This window comes from Labrus mixtus, chromosome 9 (genome assembly GCF_963584025.1).
Source record: "Labrus mixtus chromosome 9, fLabMix1.1, whole genome shotgun sequence".
Lineage (NCBI taxonomy): Eukaryota > Metazoa > Chordata > Actinopteri > Labriformes > Labridae > Labrus > Labrus mixtus.
Window position 1 is genome coordinate 4,015,758 of NC_083620.1, and position 20,824 is coordinate 4,036,581.

At 40.2% G+C, this 20,824-nt stretch overlaps 1 protein-coding gene across 1 annotated transcript in view; it reads right to left on the reverse strand.

Annotated features, from left to right (window-relative positions):
- The window catches only part of LOC132980085 (alpha-2-macroglobulin-like), a 155,200-nt gene extending 138,850 nt beyond the window's left edge, over window positions 1-16,350 (reverse strand). Inside the window, 14 exon segments of the mRNA XM_061046004.1 lie at window positions 30-175; window positions 7,610-7,673; window positions 8,305-8,492; window positions 8,605-8,827; window positions 10,756-10,865; window positions 10,972-11,086; window positions 11,183-11,300; window positions 11,409-11,493; window positions 11,587-11,752; window positions 12,208-12,228; window positions 13,398-13,450; window positions 14,696-14,852; window positions 15,863-16,043; window positions 16,266-16,350. Of these exon segments, the coding sequence (XP_060901987.1) occupies window positions 30-175; window positions 7,610-7,673; window positions 8,305-8,492; window positions 8,605-8,827; window positions 10,756-10,865; window positions 10,972-11,086; window positions 11,183-11,300; window positions 11,409-11,493; window positions 11,587-11,752; window positions 12,208-12,228; window positions 13,398-13,450; window positions 14,696-14,852; window positions 15,863-16,043; window positions 16,266-16,339 (1,701 nt within the window). The 5' untranslated portion in view covers window positions 16,340-16,350.
- Window positions 16,351-20,824: the final 4,474 nt, after the last annotated feature.

Below are 20,824 nucleotides of genomic sequence, written 5' to 3' on the forward strand. Positions count from 1 at the left end.
ACAGAAAGTCTGTGAGACATAACGCTGACCTTGTGCCTGAAGCATTTCTCAGTGGAGAAGTCAGCACTGTGGGCGATCACCGTCTCACTGGGGAGGACAGTGTAAGCCACAAGCTGGACGTCTGGGGACATCTCAGGGGACACTCTGATGTTAATGGACATCTCGCCCTGAGTCACTAAAAACAGTGAAACAGACTTTTTAATGGACAAGAATCATTTTTGGTTACAGTTTACAATAAGGTGCACAAATTTTGCATAGTTAGTGTGAAACAAATGGGAAACTAACCACCAGGTAACCACTAGCAGTTACTCAGTACTGAGGCATTACTTAACCATTACTTACTCCTTTTGTGTGAGTAACTACCCAGTATGATGCCTCATTTAATTCTCTTAAGTAATCAAAAGCTACATAGAATTGGATGAGACTATCGACCCATTAACTAATGGTTAATTAATAGTCCTTTCCCCATTAACTATGCAACAATTTGTGGGGTTTATCCAGCATTCATTATCTGTCAAATAATCATTATCTAGAACATATGATGAAGAAGTACTCACTATTTACCCATTACTTAGTGTTTCCCACTAACTATGTAACATTTATGTACCTCATTGTAAAGTGTTACCTTATATTTCAAATCACGATAAAGAGTTCGATAAAAAAGCAGTTGCCCAATCATGGGCAACTTTGAGGGTAGGCTTTCTGAGGCTGGCTAAACACTAGATGATTTCATAAATATCATAAATATTCACGATTAGAGTTTGGGCTTCCTCCGACGGAATTGGGTAATAGCCAATTAAAAGCAAGCAGACCGGGTTTGTCACCAACCAGATGTTGCGTATACTTTCACAACTCAGAAACCTGGCAGTGAACACAAACACGACTGGCACCCGAGCCAAGTGGAATATTAAAAAGGAGATCAGCTTGTGAAATTATGGCAACAATACAAGTTCCTTTATAATGTCTCATGCAAGTGTTACAGGTCTCAAAATGAGATCCCATAAGCAGATGAGAATTTCTGTATAACAGAAGAAAAGAATGAGACAGGCAACTGTGCTTCTTTTCAGTTCAGCTTGACTCGGTAGAATGAGGAAGAAACGAGAGTCCCGTAACAAAGAGAGTCCATGCATGGGAGAAGCCCAGTGCCACACTGCCTCCTGCTGGCGACACTGAAGTGTACTGTTATCTGGCTATTATAGCACATATTAGTGATGATCTTTCCTGGTAATATTATTCCAAAATAAAAATATAGACACATTACATAAAATGTGACGACACATTTTGTGGGCGTCACACGCTCCCTGACAAAGAAAAATGGCTCCTGACATTTCAAACAAACACTGAAACTCTTTCTTACTTTTTCCTACTTAAATCTACTCATCAGAATAAAACACTTCTTAAACTTAAGGTCAGTAATATGTGTGAGTGAGTGTGTAAGTCCACTTTAATATGAGTATGTGTATGGCATCATTACAGTGTAAGGCAATGTCTGGTAAGTGTTATAATGATGCAAGGGATAGTTCTGCATACCCCAACCAGGCAGGGCTTGTGCGGCATAAAGTCCAGCTGCATTCATCTGTCCATGTGGTCGGTAGGAGGGTTGGCCAAGAGACTCATATGTCAGCAACTGGGGAGGTCTCCTGTCCCTTCAGCATCACTTGTCCATCATTTTGATCGTCATGAATACAGGTCTCACATTTTGGGTTTGAGGGTCACGTCGTGGTGGTACTCTTAACCAGTATTGCACTCTGGGTGTTTCATTGTCAGAGCTTTCAGATTCACTGCTTTGGGGCATTTATCTCTGTTTTTGTTCCCACATGTGATGACTCTTTTGCTTATGTTTTCCTGTAGCTGGTGATGGACTCTTTTGTTGGTCAGGTAAGTTTGCAGGCAGGTCATTTACAACATGTAGGAGGTTTCTGTGCAGGACACGACTCTTACCATTACCCTGCTCCGGGAGCACTTTGTAAATGGGATTGTTGTTCACTTTCTCTTTGACAACATATACAGTTTGTTCCCAATAGGATCTTAACTTTCCTGGCCCTCCTCTTTCACTCATGTTGCGGACTAAGACTCTATCACCAGGTTGGAGCACAACTCCCTTGATGTGTCGCTCATTGTATTTTTTCCTCTTTCACTTGAGTTTTTGCTGTTCTCACCTGCTAGTTTGATAAGCCTCTTTCATTCTCAAAGCCCATTTCTTGGCATAGTCTTGTGGTGTTTCAGGTTGGTCTTTAGCTGACAAGCCAAACATTAAGTCAACTGGAAGACAGGGATGTTGGCCAAACATGAGATAGTGAGGTGAGAAGCCTGTTGCCTCATGTCTGGTGCAGTTGTACGCATGCACCACCAGGGGTAAATGTTCTTTCCAGTTGCTCTTTTCCTTCTCTTCCAGTGTTCTTAACATTTGAAGCAATGTTCTATTAAAACGTTCTGCTGGGTTTCTCAGGGTCTTAAACAGGTCATTTTCAAATTCTCGGCCTTGTTCGTGGTGTAACTTTGCCGGGTAGCCAAAGCGAGGGATGAAGTCATTGAATATTTTCTCTGCAGCAGTTCTGCCTGACTTGTTTCTTGTAGGATAAACTTGAGCAAACCGGGTAAAGTGGTCTGCAACTACTAGGATGTATTCATAGCCTCCTTTGCTTGTTTCCAGGTGCATGTAGTCTATGGAAACAAGTTTGAGTGGTGCACATGTTGTGATACTTCCCATCGGTGCGCTGACATGAGTGATAGGTTTTTTCTGTTTGATGCAAGGGCACTTTCTTGTCACATATGTCTCAATGTCTCTTTTCATGTAAGGCCAGTAGAAACGATCTCTAGCCAGATGAATGACTCTCTCAGCTCCCATGTGTCCCATGTCATCATGGAGATGCTTAAGTACAAGGCTGCGGTGTTCTGATGGTAAAACAAGCTGTTTTCGCTGACCTGCTGTCCGATACAATAGTTGATTTTCCACATGCAACTTTCCCCACTCATGCATCAACCATCTCATGGGCCCACTGGCTCTCCTTTTGTCCTCATTTGTCAGTATTGGCCTTGTTTCTTTCAGTTTGATCAGCTCACCAATAGCAGAATCTTCTCTTTGAGACTTGACTAACTCGCTGTGTGCAATAGTAAGTGGTGATGTGTTCAAAGACGGCTCTGATTGTGATATCAGGTTAAGTGCAGCAACATAGACAATATCTTGTCCCTTTGCAGCCTCACAACCTTCCCATGCAGCTTGAATGGTGTCTCTTTTAAGCTCCTCTTCGAGAGAGTCGAGAGAGTGTATCGGCGTCGACATTTGCCTTTCCTGGTCTGTACTTAACATCAAATCTGAAGTCAGCAAGTTCACCTACCCAGCGGTGACCAACTGCGTTCAGATTATTGTCTGTGTAGATCGTGAAATGTGGTGCATAGAACAAATAATCCCGAAACTTTTCACAAACTGCCCACTTCAAAGCAAGAAACTCAAGTTTACCTGAGTGCAGGTTGTAATTCTTCTCTGCAGAGGACAAAGTTCTTGATCCAAAGGCAATGGCTCTCATCTTGCCGTCCTGTCTCTGATATAACACTGCGCCAAGTCCCTGCTCTGAGGCATCAGTGTGGAGGACAAATGGTAGTTCAAAGTCTGGATAGGCTAGTACAGGTGGGTGTGAGAGGGTGTCAATCAGTTGCTCAAGAATTCTCTGGTGTTCACAGGTCCACTGGACAGGTGTCCACGAAGGTAACTGAGCTCCTTTTCCTTTCTTATTGACATACTCTGCTACTCCAAAACGTTTGCTGAACATGTTGAAGGAGTACGTTGAGTCCTGAAAGCGCTGCAGGCGACCAACAAAATGTGAACTGTTCCAGCGAGAGGTCAGGTACGTGGGGAGGCTGGTCTCAGCTGATGGTGTCAGGATTGACCCAAAAGACATTGACGCTATTATGTCATTAAAAGACAAAAGGCCCAGCACAGTGGGTGAAGTGTGAAAGCTTCTGGGGTTCCTGAGCTACTATAGAGCGTACATTCAGAGCTTCTCTAGCATTGCAAAGCCCATTTATGAGCTTTTGAAAGTCAATGGAAACTCTACTGAGGTACAGGGGAACCCTGGTCTAGGATGGTGAACCAGCTGTGACCTCCTAGAGTGTCGATGAGGTCCTGGATGCGAGGTAGTGGATGGCGGTCAGGTACTGTTTTCTGGTTTAAGAGTTTGTAATCAATACGCAACCTTAAGGATCCATCTATTTTTCTGACACAGACCACAGGCGCTGCATAATGGGACTTTGATTTAATTATCCACCCTTTTGCAAGCAGGTCTTGTATGTATTCTTTAACCTCTTTGTAAAGGGGTTTGGGCACAGAAGCATACGCACGCTAGACTGGGATGTTATCCTTGAGGTTGATCTCCAATTTCAGGCTTGGGATACACCCAAGGTCCCCTTCGTCTCGAGCAAAAGCTCCTGACTCCTCATACAATATTTGCTTAGCTTCCTTCTGTTGTTCCTCACTTTGATGACTAACATCCACCAGTGGGTGCCACAGAGTGTTGTTCATGTTTTGAGAAGGTGAGGAACTTGCAATGTTGACCTGAGCCTGGTTGTGCTCATTGTTTGTCTTGTCTGTCTCTACCACTTTATCAATTGCTTCAATGGTGCCAAGGACAGTTGAGCTGGGCAGGGTCACAGTGTTTTTGGAATGGTTTGACACAGGCACTTTTACACAAGGTCTGTTGGTTTGTTGACTCTCCATTAATCCCTCACCAATGCTCAGGGGTGCCAGTGGTGTGGTTTCTAATTTGGGCTCAAATAATACAAGTGAGTTGGAGTCACTGATATTTACTGGCACTTTGCACTTAATGTAAGCTATTTGACCAGGATAAATTTCTTTCATGGCTACCTTTACTGTAGCATTTCGTTCTTTTTGTTGTTGCTCTGCCTGTATGAAACTCACTATGGCTTCTGCCTTTGTACTGTCGATGGACAAAGCTCCGGTAAGTAAGCTAACAAGGATGGATATTACTTTAGGTCTGCTCTCATTACTCTTAATGAGTTCCTGGATGACATTAAAACCAACTAATGGTCTTTCTAGTTTGAGTCGACTCACCAGGAAGGGTACTCGAATGGATAAGTCTGGATCATCGTTGCCTTGCAGGTTTACAACTACTTCTACATATCCGTCGTGTAGTATCTCACCTGTTACAGCTGTCACACTGAGACTTTCCTCCATTAGTTGACTTAAAGGGCAAATATCTTGTTCGGGTAAGTACTTGTCCTTCCATGCTCGGTCAATGAGGCTAACATTAGCTCCCGTGTCTAGTAATGCAGTTATAGCATGACCATTCATGCTACATTTCAACAGGGATTTTCTGCCAATCAGGGGAGCGATCTTCTCAGATGAGTACAGTTGACATTTTGTCTGTGGTTTGGAATTTTGATCATCTTTTTGTGGTCTTAATTCTGCTCCACTTTTGGGTTGGGACTTGTCTTTTGAGTCGGTCAAGGGTTGTCCCTCTGTCCTGACCGATGCCCGTTTCCCGACTGCTTGTGTTTTCTTGTGCAACCTATAGCTCGATGGCCTTCTTCTCCACAGGAAAAGCAGTGGCTGCAGTTTGGTTTAGCTTGAGCTACACATTGTGGACATCCATATTGTCTAGGTGTCTTTCTCTCTGGTCTGGTTCTATCAGAACCAAGCTGGTGGACTGGCACCTGGTGCTGTATGGTTAACTTTTTCAGGGCCTCCATTGCCTGTGTTAAAGCCTCTACTTGGGCACTTAGTCTCTGGATAACATTGTCTTTACCTTTTGCTTTGGTCTCACCCATGCTACTGTTTGTCTCTGCAGATTCAGCAAGGGTGCTGTGAGCTTGTGTCACTTTGCGGCTGGAGCTGCGTCCCAGTCTGCGCTTTCTCTCACTTTCTTCCATTGTTGTCTGAATGACCTGTCTCAACAGAGCTTCATCAGAAACAGTCGGATCAGCAAGGAGCGGTTTCAGCTCTCGTCTGACATCCTCATGTCTCTCTCCCATACCTTGGTAGACAGCATTCAGGAAAACGCCCTGGAGTGTAGAAGCATCATACTTGATTAATGAATTGGTCTGTTTGGATGTAAACATTATCTTTTGCTTCAGCCCAATCATACGATAAATAAACTGCTGTGGAGCTTCATTGTCAAGCTGCCTAGCACACATCAGTTCTTGGAAGAGCTCTGTACAACTCCTCTCCACAAGATGGGACTGTAGGAAACTTTCCAGCTCGGCGACTGTAAGATCTTCTTTGTTTGTCAGCATATCTCTAAAAATTTCCACTCTTGATAATTTGCAGGACCCCTTTAATGAGCTCATCGTCAGAATGTTGTTCTTTGCGTCCTTCCTGGATCTGCTTGCATATGCTGTTAAAACTAATGTCTGCTGTAGTGTCACTGATCTGTCCTCCATGTATCTTGAACTCTTTTCTTTGAAGCAGTGGAAGATCTCGAAGGGGTCTCTCTAATGAGGACAGATGGCTCTTCTGCAGCCAGTTGAGGTGAGTGAGAAGATGATGGGTGACTGACAGGTGGGTTGGATGTGTGCAGGCTATTGAGGTTACCTCTTCTTATAGAGGGATGTAGGCTGTCTGACCCAGGTGTTTTAACATCAGCAGTAGCTGGTGACCCTTGAGTTGACCTGACCGGACTACTAATTTCACCCTCAATGCTAACTTGAGGTATAGCGTGGTCATACATTAAGTCCTTTGACTGGATCAAGGTGAATGGCGATTTCATATGCCTCATCTGCTCTTAACTGATGAAGTCTTTTTCTAATGGACCAAATACGTTTCTTTCTCTTGTTGTCAGACATGTTGTGTGCTGTAGTCTGGTGGGTTAACAATGCTGCACTCCTTAGGCTTGGGCCCCTATAACCTGGTCCTTTCACCTCTTGAGCTGCCTACTGCAAATCCCCTTTCCTTCCAGCCACACGTCGTCAGCCTGGCACTCGGGTCCAAAGATCACTGGATCAGAATGCTGTTACTCAGGCGATGCAGATCCCGGATGAGCCCCCACAAATCTGTTACAGGTCTCAAAATGAGATCCCATAAGCAGATGAGAATTTCTGTATAACAGAAGAAAAGAATGAGACAGGCAACTGTGCTTCTTTTCAGTTCAGCTTGACTCGGTAGAATGAGGAAGAAACGAGAGTCCCGTAACAAAGAGAGTCCATGCATGGGAGAAGCCCAGTGCCACACTGCCTCCTGCTGGCGACACTGAAGTGTACTGTTATCTGGCTATTGTAGCACATATTAGTGATGATCTTTCCTGGTAATATTATTCCAAAATAAAAACATAGACACACTACATAAAATGTGACGACACATTTTGTGGGCGTCACACAAGACATACTGATCAGCTGTCCTCAATTTTATCTTCTGAAGTCATGTTTGAACATGCAAGTTTGTTTGTGACATCTCGTGTCCGTGGAATCGTTACTGTGAAATCTTTATTCCAAATGTCAGCTGTGCGGTCTCGTGGTTTGGCCAAATCGTCTCATGTGTGTGATCAGACGATCATTAAAAAACAGTTGAAACTGTCCTTGTGTCTGTGGTCTCTCACGTTTTTTAAAATCTAGAAAATTGTCTAGTGTGTAGCCAGCCTAAAAATCATTTGCTATCAACCTGTTTGATCTTGCACTTCAATCTTGCCATATCCTTGCATGACGATGGCTCCTCTGGCTAAGACCTGAGAATGAGATCAGAGAATGAGTAATGCAGTGGTAAAACCTCATTTCTTAAGTAGTCTTTAAGTTATTTGGGCAATATTTTTGCAATAATTGAATGTACAGCTGAAGAGATACAGGACATGTTGGGGGAGAGAGTGGGACGCACCACAACTTAGCTATCTTTAAGGGCTCTAACTTGACTAAACCAACACTAATAATGAAAAAAAAAGATATAAATCAGCCTCTCAATCAAATCCCACCCTGGTTGCTTGTGCAGATTTCCTCTGTACAGCTTCACCGCTTCTTGCGTTCTGTGAGCTATCTAACCCAGATTTAATGCTCTGCTCTGTTTTTTGCTGCCAAATCTAAAAATCAATAGAATTCCAGAGTTCATATTGACCTCTGAATTGATCCCTATCTTGAGGTCAGAGCATTGTGTGCAAAATGTAATTAGTTTAATTAATAAAAATGCAAGCGACAAATCTAGGTCATGTTTCAAATTGTAATTCCATGCCCTTGAAAAAAGACCAAATTGTTCTTGACAGAAATATAAATGAAAGGCACTAAAGTAAACGTTGAAGACAGGTGTCAATAATCTGATGTAAAAATCATTTTCAAAACATCTTCCCTGAGAGAACATCCATCACTTACCACGTAAATAAAAGTCGCAGTGCCTTGTTTCTCTCCCACTATGGTGAATTTGACGGAAATTTTTTCCACTGTGTCACAGGGAATTGGTTTCTCCTTCTTCTGCACCTCCAGGGAGCTCACTGTTTTACTATCCACAGAAACATCCTGGGTCATGGAAATCTTGTGTTGTAATAGCTCAAAGTATCCCTCTTCAAAATTGGAAGGTGGTCTCCTCACAGGTTTGTTACTTGGCTACATTGCAGAAGAAGAAACACTACAAATTAGCTCATGAGGGTTCAGGAAGCTTTGGAGAACCACCACTACTGTATTACAAATAATCGTGATTAGAAAAATCAAGTGTTGTATTTATACTTACACTGAGGTAGATATCACCATTATATCCATCTGTGCTGAACGTGAAATCTGCGACTCCATCACAGTCAGTTGTGAGAGTCTGTTTGAGTCGTTCTGACCAAATTTCACCCTCGAAGAGGTACACCGGCATGTCAGGAATGGGTGTATCGTCGTAATCAACTGCTTTGATCTGTTCGAAGCACAGAGGCGTATCACTGAGGCTGCACAATACTTCAGTGACTATACCTATGGACTCAATCAGGCTCTCTGAAAACATCAATCCAGCCCATTAAGTGTTCAAGAAATATTAGAATCATGATAAAAGTATGACATTTAAAAAAAATAAAAGATGTCTTCCAAAATATTAAATGGTGTTTATATTGTTTAATTGATAAAAGATCATGGATATATAGCCAATTAATACTCTGTTGGTTAGCAGTCCAAATGTCTAGCCCCTAAAGAAGAACTTCAGCTTTTCTTAAGTGGTCATGTTAAAAAGGGACTATAGACAGCAGCTGTTTAAAAGTAATCTGATGGCATTAAAGGTCACATACAGTATAATGCAAAAAACACTTTACCGTGTTTTTCAAAAACACCAATACGTATGTGTCTCTAGCCTGTCTAAAAAAACAATTATGAGAAAAGTTCATCCTCTCCGTCTTTTGCCTGCTCCACTTGTGTGCTCAAACACGCTGTTTGGAGATTTTCCTTTTGTGACATCACAGAGGGGAGTAACCCCTCCCCCATGAGGGTGACACACCCATGTCAGGTGTTTGTTCTGTCCTCTGAGTCTGCCTTTCCCCTGTTAACAAATGGGCATGTTGCAAGAAAGCCCAAGACATCACATCACCTTCCAGAGAGGGGGCGTGGTCAAACACACCTCATTTACATTTAAAGCTACAGACACAGAAACAGCCTCTTCTGGGCAGGGCTGAAATACAGGCGTTAATAGGAATGTTAAAATACAGGCTCAGAGTGGATTTACAACAAGAAATTTCATTTACATACTTTGGGAACCTCTGAGACTTCTTTAAACTTTTTGAAAAGCAGTATAATACGTGACCTTTAAAGCAATCCATTGGATCAAATCTTCTAAAAAGATTGTGAAAAAATTGTAATAAGATGACATCAGGTATAACAAGAAAGTGTTAATTTCTTTAACAAAAAATATGATTATAAACTGTTTTTATTCCACGCGAAGATGACAAATTGACTCATTCAAAATAGAAATTTGATCAAAAAAAAAATTCTGATGACATGTGAGTGTGGTTTTTTCAAGATGGGACTCAAATGCTAGAGGTGTTCTGTCTTACTTTAAAGATCCATTTTTCCCCCCACTGTGCATCTAATCTGTCCGTTAAAATACAAACAGCAGAGCGGAGAAATGTGTGTGCGCTGCCAGTCAGAGAGCAGGAGGAGAGTGTGTGAGAGTGTGTGTGTGTGGAGCAGAGCGACAGAGCACAAGCTGCTCTGATAACGAGCGCTAACGGGCTAACAATAGCCTTACCAGGCAGTGACTGACTACTATAATATAAATCATATTATCAGTAACATTATGTGACTAAAATGTGAGTTGGAGGGGGGATTTTATATAGAGATAAAACATTAAGTTTGTGTTGTTCAATCATTTTGAGTCAGACTTGGATAACTTTGATCCAAAAATTCTGAAATATTGTGATCCCAGCAGAGAGCTGGATTCTGGTTACAGGAACAAGATGTAATAAAACATATGAATTAGTTGAACAAAATTCACAAAGCATTTTTACAATGCTGTTGATATACCATTAGACTTTTGAAAAAAGATTTTGCTCTTGAATTGCTTGATTGTTACTATGACATAGCCGATGAGGTAGACATTTAAAAAAAATTAATTTTGCTTCAATATTAAACAAAAGATATTTGATAAAAAGCAACTGTCAGGCTCTCTCTGTTTGTGTGGATTTTGGTGCCCCCGTGTGGACAAAGTATATATTAGAAAGTCCTAATTAGAGTCCTAATTAATTTAAATTCTGGTCAAAGTAAACTGGATTACCTGTACTCGGATAGAAAAAAGGATTTCCAAATCTGGATCATTCTTTTCCAGAACAAACCTCTCCTGATGTTGAGAATCATACTTACTTTTCCTGCCACGTCTGATCCCATCGTGTAAAGCTTTGGTGTGTCAATAAATATCAGCTTTCCGATAACAAAGGAAATCTCAATCCTCTTCTCTTGTTGATGTGTTATTCCTGAAAAAGAGGCCAGCGTGTTACAACTCTTTTTATACTTTGTGATATCTACCTGTATTGTATAACTCTTTTCAAAATATTAATGTTGTTGAAGTCGTAGTCTTGCCTGTTTCCTCCTCCTCCACTTTGGCACTGAGCAGCAGCGACGCCTGCACCACTTTTACAATTTTCTTGAAAGTGGACATCTCAAAGAAAAAAGTGGCACATCCTGACTCATCCGCCTAAAAGAAAATATGATACAGTACATGATACAAAAAAATATTTTTAAAAAAAGGTTTGGCAGCAGGGGGATGAGCATGTCACTATGGCAACTGTACCGTCATTGTCTTCACGAAGCAAGGGGGCTTTATATCCTCTGTTTCCCTGATATACTGATAAAGAGGTCTGCACATCTCAGCTGTAATAAGGCCTGGCACAGACTGTTTGTATGTGTACCTGAAGAGATGGAGAAAATTATTAAGAATGTTTTTAAACAGTTTCTTCCCAAAGTGAAACTATTTTAGATTATTTAAGAGTGTCAGGAGTGACAGAGATTTGACTTACTGTGCACAAACTTTAACTTCAATTTCTTCCTGCCCAATACTGACTTTATCGGGTGCCTTTATATTTACATCAAATTTAGGCAAAACTGCAGACAAACAATAATTGCTTGCATTGTTAGAATGTCGCTTTATTAAAAAATGTATTGCAATGGAAGAAAAACTAATTACCCACAACTTACCGTATTTCTCCACCTTGAAGTTCCAATAAATTTTGTTTTCCCCAATCGACACAATGATGTTATAGAATCCTTCACGGGCCTCAGAGTTCAAGGAGAAGGACAGCTGCAATATTTTGCCATTGGATGTTTTTTTCAACCACTGTCCAATCTTGTTGCTATTAGGGTCCTGTTAAATGCAAGACAATAAAAGTATGCTATTGTTCTCTTTGTTGTGTTTTCTTTTTCAGCTTCTTTGCAACAAGATTACAGAAGAAACTGAGCCACACACTTTTAATAAAGCTCTAAGACTAAAGTATGACAACCTTTAATTCCAGCCTCAAATAGATCCAAATCTATTCAAAGGTAGGCTTAATTTAGCGTACAGTTACAGATGGTGTATGGTGGCCCTTAAGGTCAAAAACATTAAATGTAACACAGTTGATCTAACACAAAAACATTCACAAACTTTGCAACTATGAGGTTCACTAGAAACCAAAATGTAAAACAATCTGTTTGAAGTTATTTTAGATCACTTCCTCATCTTCATAGTATAAGAAAATGAGCACTTAGATATAGATAGAGACTAGGAAGTAAAAATACTAGAATTAGATGAGAATAAATGATGTGTACAAATCGCCTTACCTCAAGGTCGATGATGTCGTACTGCGGGGAGAGACAAAGAGAGATGTTTAAAGGACATGTTTGTTGTTGTTAAAGTCACCATAAAATGACAAATACATTTTCCCAGTTTTAATCCAGCGTTCCTGTGATATAGCGATTTATCTGCCAAACATGAAGCACTATAAGAGTATTTTCACCTTCAAATAAAAACATCTTTCTACCTGTCATGTCCCCCAAATTATTGTTGTCCGCCTTTTGTTTAATCCAAAACAATTATTTTTGATATGATTTTTTAGAAACGTTGGACACAGGCTACTGCAGACAGACAGACAGACAGACAGACAGACAGACAGACAGACAGACACAGACACACAGACAGACACACAGACAGACAGACAGACAGACAGACAGACAGACACAGACACACAGACAGACACACAGACAGACAGACAGACAGACAGACAGACACACACACAGACAGACAGACAGACAGACAGACAGACACACACACAGACAGACAGACAGACAGACAGACAGACACACAGACAGACAGACAGACAGACAGACAGACAGACAGACACACACACACACACAGACAGACAGACACACAGACAGACAGACACACACACACACAGACACACAGACAGACAGACACACAGACAGACAGACAGACACACACACACACAGACACACAGACACAGACAGCCAGCCAGCCAGCCAGAGAGACAGACAGACAGACAGACAGACAGACAGACAGCAAACAACTTAAAAACAGTTAGTATTCTTCAGTAATTGATGACATATAAATAAAAGATTCACTCTGTAAATATGATTCTCTCTGGTTTGAACTACTGATTTTAAAAGGTGTGTATCCACACTGGCTGTACAGCCCAGGTTTATCTTTAGGAGTCATGAAAAGCTACAAAAATTAACAACAGGGCATATACAGTATGTTGGATGAACATACATGTTAATAATTTTCATTGATAAAATACCATCAGAATAGGCCTACAGATGTGTTCTTACCAAAAGACCTTTGTATTCATTTCCCAGTATGTTTTTATGATTTTATTCATACATGTATGTGCAAAACTTATTTTGACAACCTTGGCGCCCCCAGGTTTGGAACCAGTGTATTAGAATATAGTAGCAAACATACCCGAGTTAACGGTGTAAATGTAAAGAAGGAGCATGTCGGTTCAAACACTCACCAGCTGGGTTACAGGTCTGAACTTGGTGTCGATGGTGACCACTCTGAATTTCACTGAGAGAGGAGAAGAATTCAGAGGAAGCTGAAACAGTCCATACAGATTTAATAAACTGTCAAAAGTGAAACCATATTGTTTACATCATCTTGGTTCAACTGTATTTATTAAAGGGGGAAAAAAACATTACACGCCCTAAAAGGCCTCCAAACACTGACATTAGATCAACACAAAAGAACACAACAGCATAAAATCATACATTTATTTTAGTAATTGAATGTTAAGAAAGGCCAGTAGCAGATCACACATAATGTCCATGTTTCGTCTGTAGCACTAAGAGGACAAATTTCATAAACAAACACAGAGGTGGTGTAAATGGTAAATGAAAAAGGGGGCGGTTGTGGCTCAGTTGGTAGAGTCGTCTCTCCTGCAGCTACATGTCCGATGTGTCCTTGGGCAAGACACTTAACCCTGAATTGCTCCCTCTGTTTCGGTGGCGTATGAATGGGATTAGTTACTTCTGATTGTCTTGCTACATAGAAGCCTCGGCCTTCAGTGTGTGAATGGGTGTGACATGTTGTGAAAAAGCGCTTCGAGTAGTCAGAATACTAGAAATGGGCTATACGAACTCAAGTCCCTTTATGGTAAATGGTAAATGGACTTGAGCTTGTATAGCCTGTTTCTAGTCTTCTGACTACTCAAAGCACTTTTTCACAACATGTCACACTCACCCATTCACACGCTACAGTGTGTAAAGTATCCATTAGAAGTTACTAATCCCATTCATACACATTTCTGCGCTGCTGCAGGGGGAAGAATTTGGGGTTAGGGTTAAGTGTCTTGCCCAAGGACACATCGGACATGCTGCTGCAGGAGCTGGGGATCAAACTGGGGATCGAACCCCCAACCCTCCGGTTGAGAGTTGACCAATACCAACTGAGCCACAGCCGCTTCTGTGTGAAGTGTTTTTATTTGGAAAGAGCAACAGACAATAATCCCTTAATGACCATGGTTTCTATTGAATTGAGCAACGTTTTTGTAAAGTTTCGCGATCTGTTTTTAAATCAATTTAAATTTGTATTTGTTTTAAGAAGGCATCTCGGGACTCCACTCAGTATCTCATGACCCCCTAGGGGGTCCCGACCCCCGCTTTCGGTACCACTTGTAGAGGACAACTCTGTAACTTCTTCATAATTATTGATAGAAAAAATGAACATCACTTTGTGTATCCAAACAAGTAGAAAAACAACATTAAAAACATGTTGGTATGGTTTTTTAATAACTCGTGCATTAAAGGTTTTTACCTGTTTGTCCTGGGAGGTAGATCGGTTTATCCGTTTGGACGAATGTCATTGGTTCGTAGGTTCTGAACATGACTTTCCTGACTTCTTTTGAGTAAAACGTTTCCCCTTGGAGCTCCACCTCAAAATCTGCCACCTCATCTTTCAGCCCTGATGGAACCTGTGTGGGAAGAAGAGCTCTATTAGATATTTAAAAAAACTCATGACGACAAAACTGCAGTGAACCTAATTATTTTGTAGACTCTGTTGAAAACCTTGAGTAATAGTATTCAAGCTGCTCTTATTTCATTTTCTCTTTTCCTTTGTTTCTAACATAAAATGAAAACAGCAGAAACCATGAATGACATCATACTTAATATAAAGACTACATTTATAACCCATCTGTTCTGAAAGGGTGTAAGATGAAAATGAAGTATCTTATTGTACCTCTTATTCTTTTAAAGTTACATCGATTGAGTAATTGTGAAAGCAGTTCAAAAATAAGAATAAAAAACTGACAAAGCAACAATAATGCAACAAAGACAGTAATCAATAACAGCAGACACTACGTGGCCGGTTCAGACAGAACAAATTATATTATTTCAGATTAATCCTTTGTTCTCACATTCTATATCTGCTAAATGTTTTGAGGATGAACACCCTTTGTCGGGACACCATTAAGCTTCATATTGATGCTCATGACTTGTGTTAAAGTTGCGTTTTTAGTGGCTCTCGTGTAACAAATATGTGTCTTACAGTTTCTTATGAAGTCACTTTGAAGATATCAAACTTAAAGATTGTTGGATTAATCCTCTTGCAAATTTGGTTTGAAGTAAAACTGCATAGATGTCATCGAGGATTTGAATCTTCATAATCAGCTCATATGTTTGAAAATAAATGTTGACAAAACTTTGAAAACCTTGATCCAATGTTTAGTCGTTAAATAAAGATGAGAAAGTGAAAACAGCCAAAGAGCAGCATTTAGACGTTTTTCTTAATTGGACAATACAACTTTTATAGTAATAGAAACTGTTATTACAATATTGCAAATTTGGATTACAACTGTTTTGAGTACAAAACACCTATATGACCTGGATGGCTTTTTGAATTTAGGTTTTCACTGGCTTTAACACTCTCAATGGACTTTTAGGAAATAAACAAAGTTCGTCAAACTCCATCTTTATAGCTGACCTGGAACTTAAAGACGTTGTGAAACTCCAGACTGGATATCTTGTGCAAGAGTGTCAGAGTTGCTTGCTTGGTCCTCAAAGTGATAGTCATGAACATAATCCCGCTGGGATTCATGAGACTCACGCTGAAGCGAGATTCAGTTCCAGCCTCGAGAACTGCAGGTATAGCTACCATGTAATGTCTACACAAAGAAACACATACATCACACAAAAAAGTAAATAATCCTGTATTCTCCTCTATTTGAATTCCATTATGTCAATCATTTCTAAATATCAAATTAACATAAGTGGGTGAATCATTAGGATGATGCAGCACCAAAAAAAAAGATTCATACAAACTGACTGATTAAAAAAAAAAAAAAAAACATGATAGAAATTCTTTGAATTGCTGCAGGTAAACTTACGGAGCTGCCAGAGCGACGCACATCCAGGTCATCAAGACACAAAGTGTCCACATCTGAGTCCCAGGACGATCCATGACTGACTGCAGCGAGCCTTAGACTGGACATCACTTATAAAGCCCCCCCCCCCCACACACACACAAACACACACACACACACACACACACACACACACACACACACACACACACACACACACACACAGGTAATTAAGTAAGTCCTCTATTCGACTCCCTGCTCTATTTGTTTACCTCTTCTATTTGTTTTTCATATGTCAATCATTTATAAATATCAAGTTAATACAGCGTTTGAGGCTAACAGAAATAAACCCTCTTAACCAGCTTGATCAGGCAAGTTTCAAAGCTCAATGACTCATGAATCATCATACACACTTTTAAAATGGTTAGATTAAACTTGGGCAATCAAGAACAAAAAAAAAAAAGAAAAATCTGAATTATTTGCTGTAAGGTTAAATCCTGATGAATACAACCCTACACATGCAGTACACATATAATCCACTAGAGAGCAGGCTGCACATCAAATCAAATGATATCTATACCTGTTTTGATACCACAGTATTACTAATAGAAGTCCAAGGCGCCCAATATTGGGTCATTTTCTGTTTCAATTATCAACATTTACAGGCAAACTCCTGTACACTGTCTTGCACAAAAACATTGCCAACGTTTCCAGTAGAGTTGTGCGAAAATTGTTGATGGATTCATTCCTCTCCTACGATGAAGCAGATGTCTTTTTTTTTAAAGATTTATTTTGGTCATTTTGTGCCTTTATTGGAGAGATAGGACAGTGGATAGAGTCAGAAATCAGGGAGAGAGTGAGGGGGGAATGACATGTGGGAAAGGAGCCACAGGTTGGATTTGAACCTGGGCCGCCCGCTTTGAGGACCACAGCCTCCACACATGGGGCACGCCCACTAACCACTGTGCCACCAGCGCCCCGCAGATGTTGTTTTTTAAAGGTTTGGTACGTCTTGATACTGATCATTCAAATCAAAGAGATCTTAACGTTTTAAAACACGTGGTATCAAAAAATTGTCAAAGTACTCGATGTTATACAATGTGCTTAGATTTACTGTGTCTTTCTTAAATGATGCATGAGGTGGCTAAACAATGAAATAACTGACCAAAAGGTTCTTCACAAGTTGTCACATATTACATTAAATGACGAGACTCTCAGTGACATTAGCTTTCTGCCATATTTTCTGAACTGAATACACAAACTTTACTCAAAGTTGCGGACCCCCCACCATAACTTCTCGCGTAGCATTTTATCTTCAAACAGTGATACAGGGACCACATTTCCCCATGAGGACAGTTTGTGTATAGAGTTATGAACATAACACTGAATATGTACACTTATTTAACTTTCAAATTTCTCTAATAACTCCATAGTGCACCGTTAGAGTGGATTTTTCTTTGTTTCAGACATATTCTTATAATTATAAATATTATCATGTGTTTTATTTATCAGTTATGAGTAAACATCAACAAGGTCCTGTGAAGTTTCCTTAATCCCCCTCCACCTCTCCACTTCTTACGGTAAAGGAGAAAACAAAGATTACACAAACATTGAGTGAAATTATGGTATGTGTGTTAGCTATGGTTTGAGAGAGAAAAGAAAGCAAGACAAATCAGTGTTGCAGTAATTCAGTTCTGTGTTTTTGCACTTGACCCAGCATGGGACGGTTGACCTCTATGCAAACACACTGGAGAGTAAACGTTAGTGGGCTGATAAGACCATCAGGGCTCTCTTCAAAATATTGTCACAGGTCACAATACAGTAAGTGGTACATTTGCTGATAGTGCTACTTACAGGTCAAACAACAATCCCAACGATTCTCCAAAGATTTCATATGAATTTTGTCTGATAGGGATGATGAATTTTTAAATCGGTAAAAATTCAGAAAATGAAGCTCTCATTGTGTTCCAGTATAAAACACAGCATGAACATGTGTAGTCATATTCTCCCTACTAGAACTGTTAAATGTGATGATTTGAGAAACATTAAACCCTCGTATTTTATTTAAAAGACAACATGTCAACTATTGAAAATGAGAAATGTCATTGATTTTAGGAGAGGATATGCACATGTGAACAACAACAAAAACAAGAACCAAAAACTGAAGCATACAGGTTACTTTGGATCCGGCCATCGATCTTATCGTGTTGCATTTGTTCCGATCCAGGGCTCTGCAAAGCTCTGCACAAGCATCTTTAATGTGAGACTCAGTAACAGTCATTATATAATTGTATCCTCACTGATAGTACTCTCTCCTCATCTTTACCTGTTTCCTGGGGTGATACATCTGAAGGGGCTACTTGAGGACCTGCAGTTCTGGGTGCATTATTATTGGCTTTATTTCTAATTCCTGGAGGTTCCTGCTTGCTTTCTTCCCTGAGAAAGACATATTGGATTAATAACGTCCATACAACCATTTTCTATACCACAAGGCTTTTTAGAACAATGGAGTAAAAATTCACCTGATCTTTAAAAATCATCACAGTGAAACAGCATTTTTTCCGGCAAGTCCTCCATTCAGTTTTGTTTTAGGTATCCAGAAGAGTTACATCATCAGAATATTACTGGTACAAGTTGAAGACTGCATTTCATCAATTGCTTGAGGCTGGCTGCCTAAACCAAGTGGCTACATTGGATGTTCAAAAATGAAGCCAGTGCGAAAGTTCAAATTCAGTTCTGCAGTTTGTCCAGTGTCCACTAGAGGCTGGCACCAGGAGTCCCAGAAGTCACATACACACCCATTCTAAAAAGCCTGTTTTTACAGCAGAAATGAACATGTTTACAGCCTGGTTCAAAAAATCTAAATAGGTCTGATTAGCTCATGTCTCGATTGGCACACGCTGTATAGGGGATGAACTCTAGCGGTGAGGCTGTTTGTCAGGAGGACTTGCCTCAGTTCCAGCTCTTAGCATGTCATTAGGTTGAGTGAAAGTTAGGTTGAGACAGCATTTCCAGCATAGCGACCGCCATCAACTGTCCTCCAAACCCCCTGCAGTAAATAATGGGTGGTGTCACTTAGACATTGGTTAAAATTCTACTTGGGGTTATTTTTGAATAACTTTATGAAAATTATTCATGAAGTGGCATAATTAGAGGCGTGTCTAAGTTGTAGTGTAACTGTCCATGTCGCTGCTGGGATACCCAACGACACGAACCTGGATGGCAGCGCAGATTTTAACAGCTTTTCTTCCTTATAATGTCAAAATCACCCACAAGAAGAAAACTGTGATTTACTGTTGAGGAAACAACCAGCAACCTTGTGGGGTCACCCCCTCTTTTAAGTTTGAATTAAAATGTTATTTTGAGTCTCTTGTGTTAGTAAACAAATATCCATGCCAATAAATTCAATTTAGATTTTTTTTCTAAATGAGTCTGTCCGTGTGTCTGTGGAACTATTATTAATATTATTATTATTATTATTATTATTATTAGAAGTAGTAGTATCAGCAGTAGTATAGTAGTGGTAGTATTTTGACAATTTCCCTTGTACCTATATCTTTTTTGTTGACTGATATGTCTGATTGTTTGTTCATTTCTATAATTCAATTTAGATTTAGAAAAAAAGTTCAGAATATTGTTATGCACGTGCTTTTATAACAAAAGTATTTATGATAGTTGTTTCTGGTAACTTGGAGTCTTCAACTGGATTGTTTATCTACAGAGATCAGAAGAGTTTATAAAGTGACCATTACCCAACAAGAGAATTCATGGTTGCAGTACCAACCTTTGGCCACCAGACGTCAGTGCTGCAACTCTGTGGACGCAAACTGTCTGCTCACGCTTGTGGTTTTTAACATAGACTGTAAATATTGGTATTTACCTCCAGTTTTTCCCAGTCTATGGTTTTACCTCCACTACCTCCCCAGAGACCGAGACTGACGGTGGTTTTACCTCCATGGCTGTACACTGAGCCAAAGATAGACATGAGTGCCATACAAATGAAAAGAGAACGGAGAATGAACAAAGTGGGCGCTAAAACAATTGTTTACCTGACAAACATTTATTTCAATTACCTCAAAATGTACACAGATGGATCAAAGAATGAGCATGGATGTGTGGGAATGGGTGTGTACATACCTGGATTTGAAATATATTATCTCCAAAAGATTATCAGATCAACTATCATTATATACTGCAGAAATAGTGGCAGCGATTATGAGTCTACAGCAGGTGGAGGAGGTAAGGCCAGATAGGGTGGTGGTATGCACAGACTCTCTACAGTCAAACACAAACAGAGAAGAGTTACTCAGAGAACTTCATCACATGTTGCAAAGACTTCACAGAGGTGTAGTACACTTTTGTCAGGTTCCTGCACACGAGGGAGTGAAAGGAAATGAGTGTGCTGACACAAACTAGCAAAAGGGGCACTGGAAAAATAAATTGCTGGGTAATTTTTTTAATTGCTGTCCCAATCCCTCTTGGGAAAGAAAAAGGAAAAGCAGTGATTAAAAAGAAGGGAACAGAAATATGGCAGAAAAGGTGTGATGATGATCAGAAAGGAAGGGGATTGTACAAAATACAAA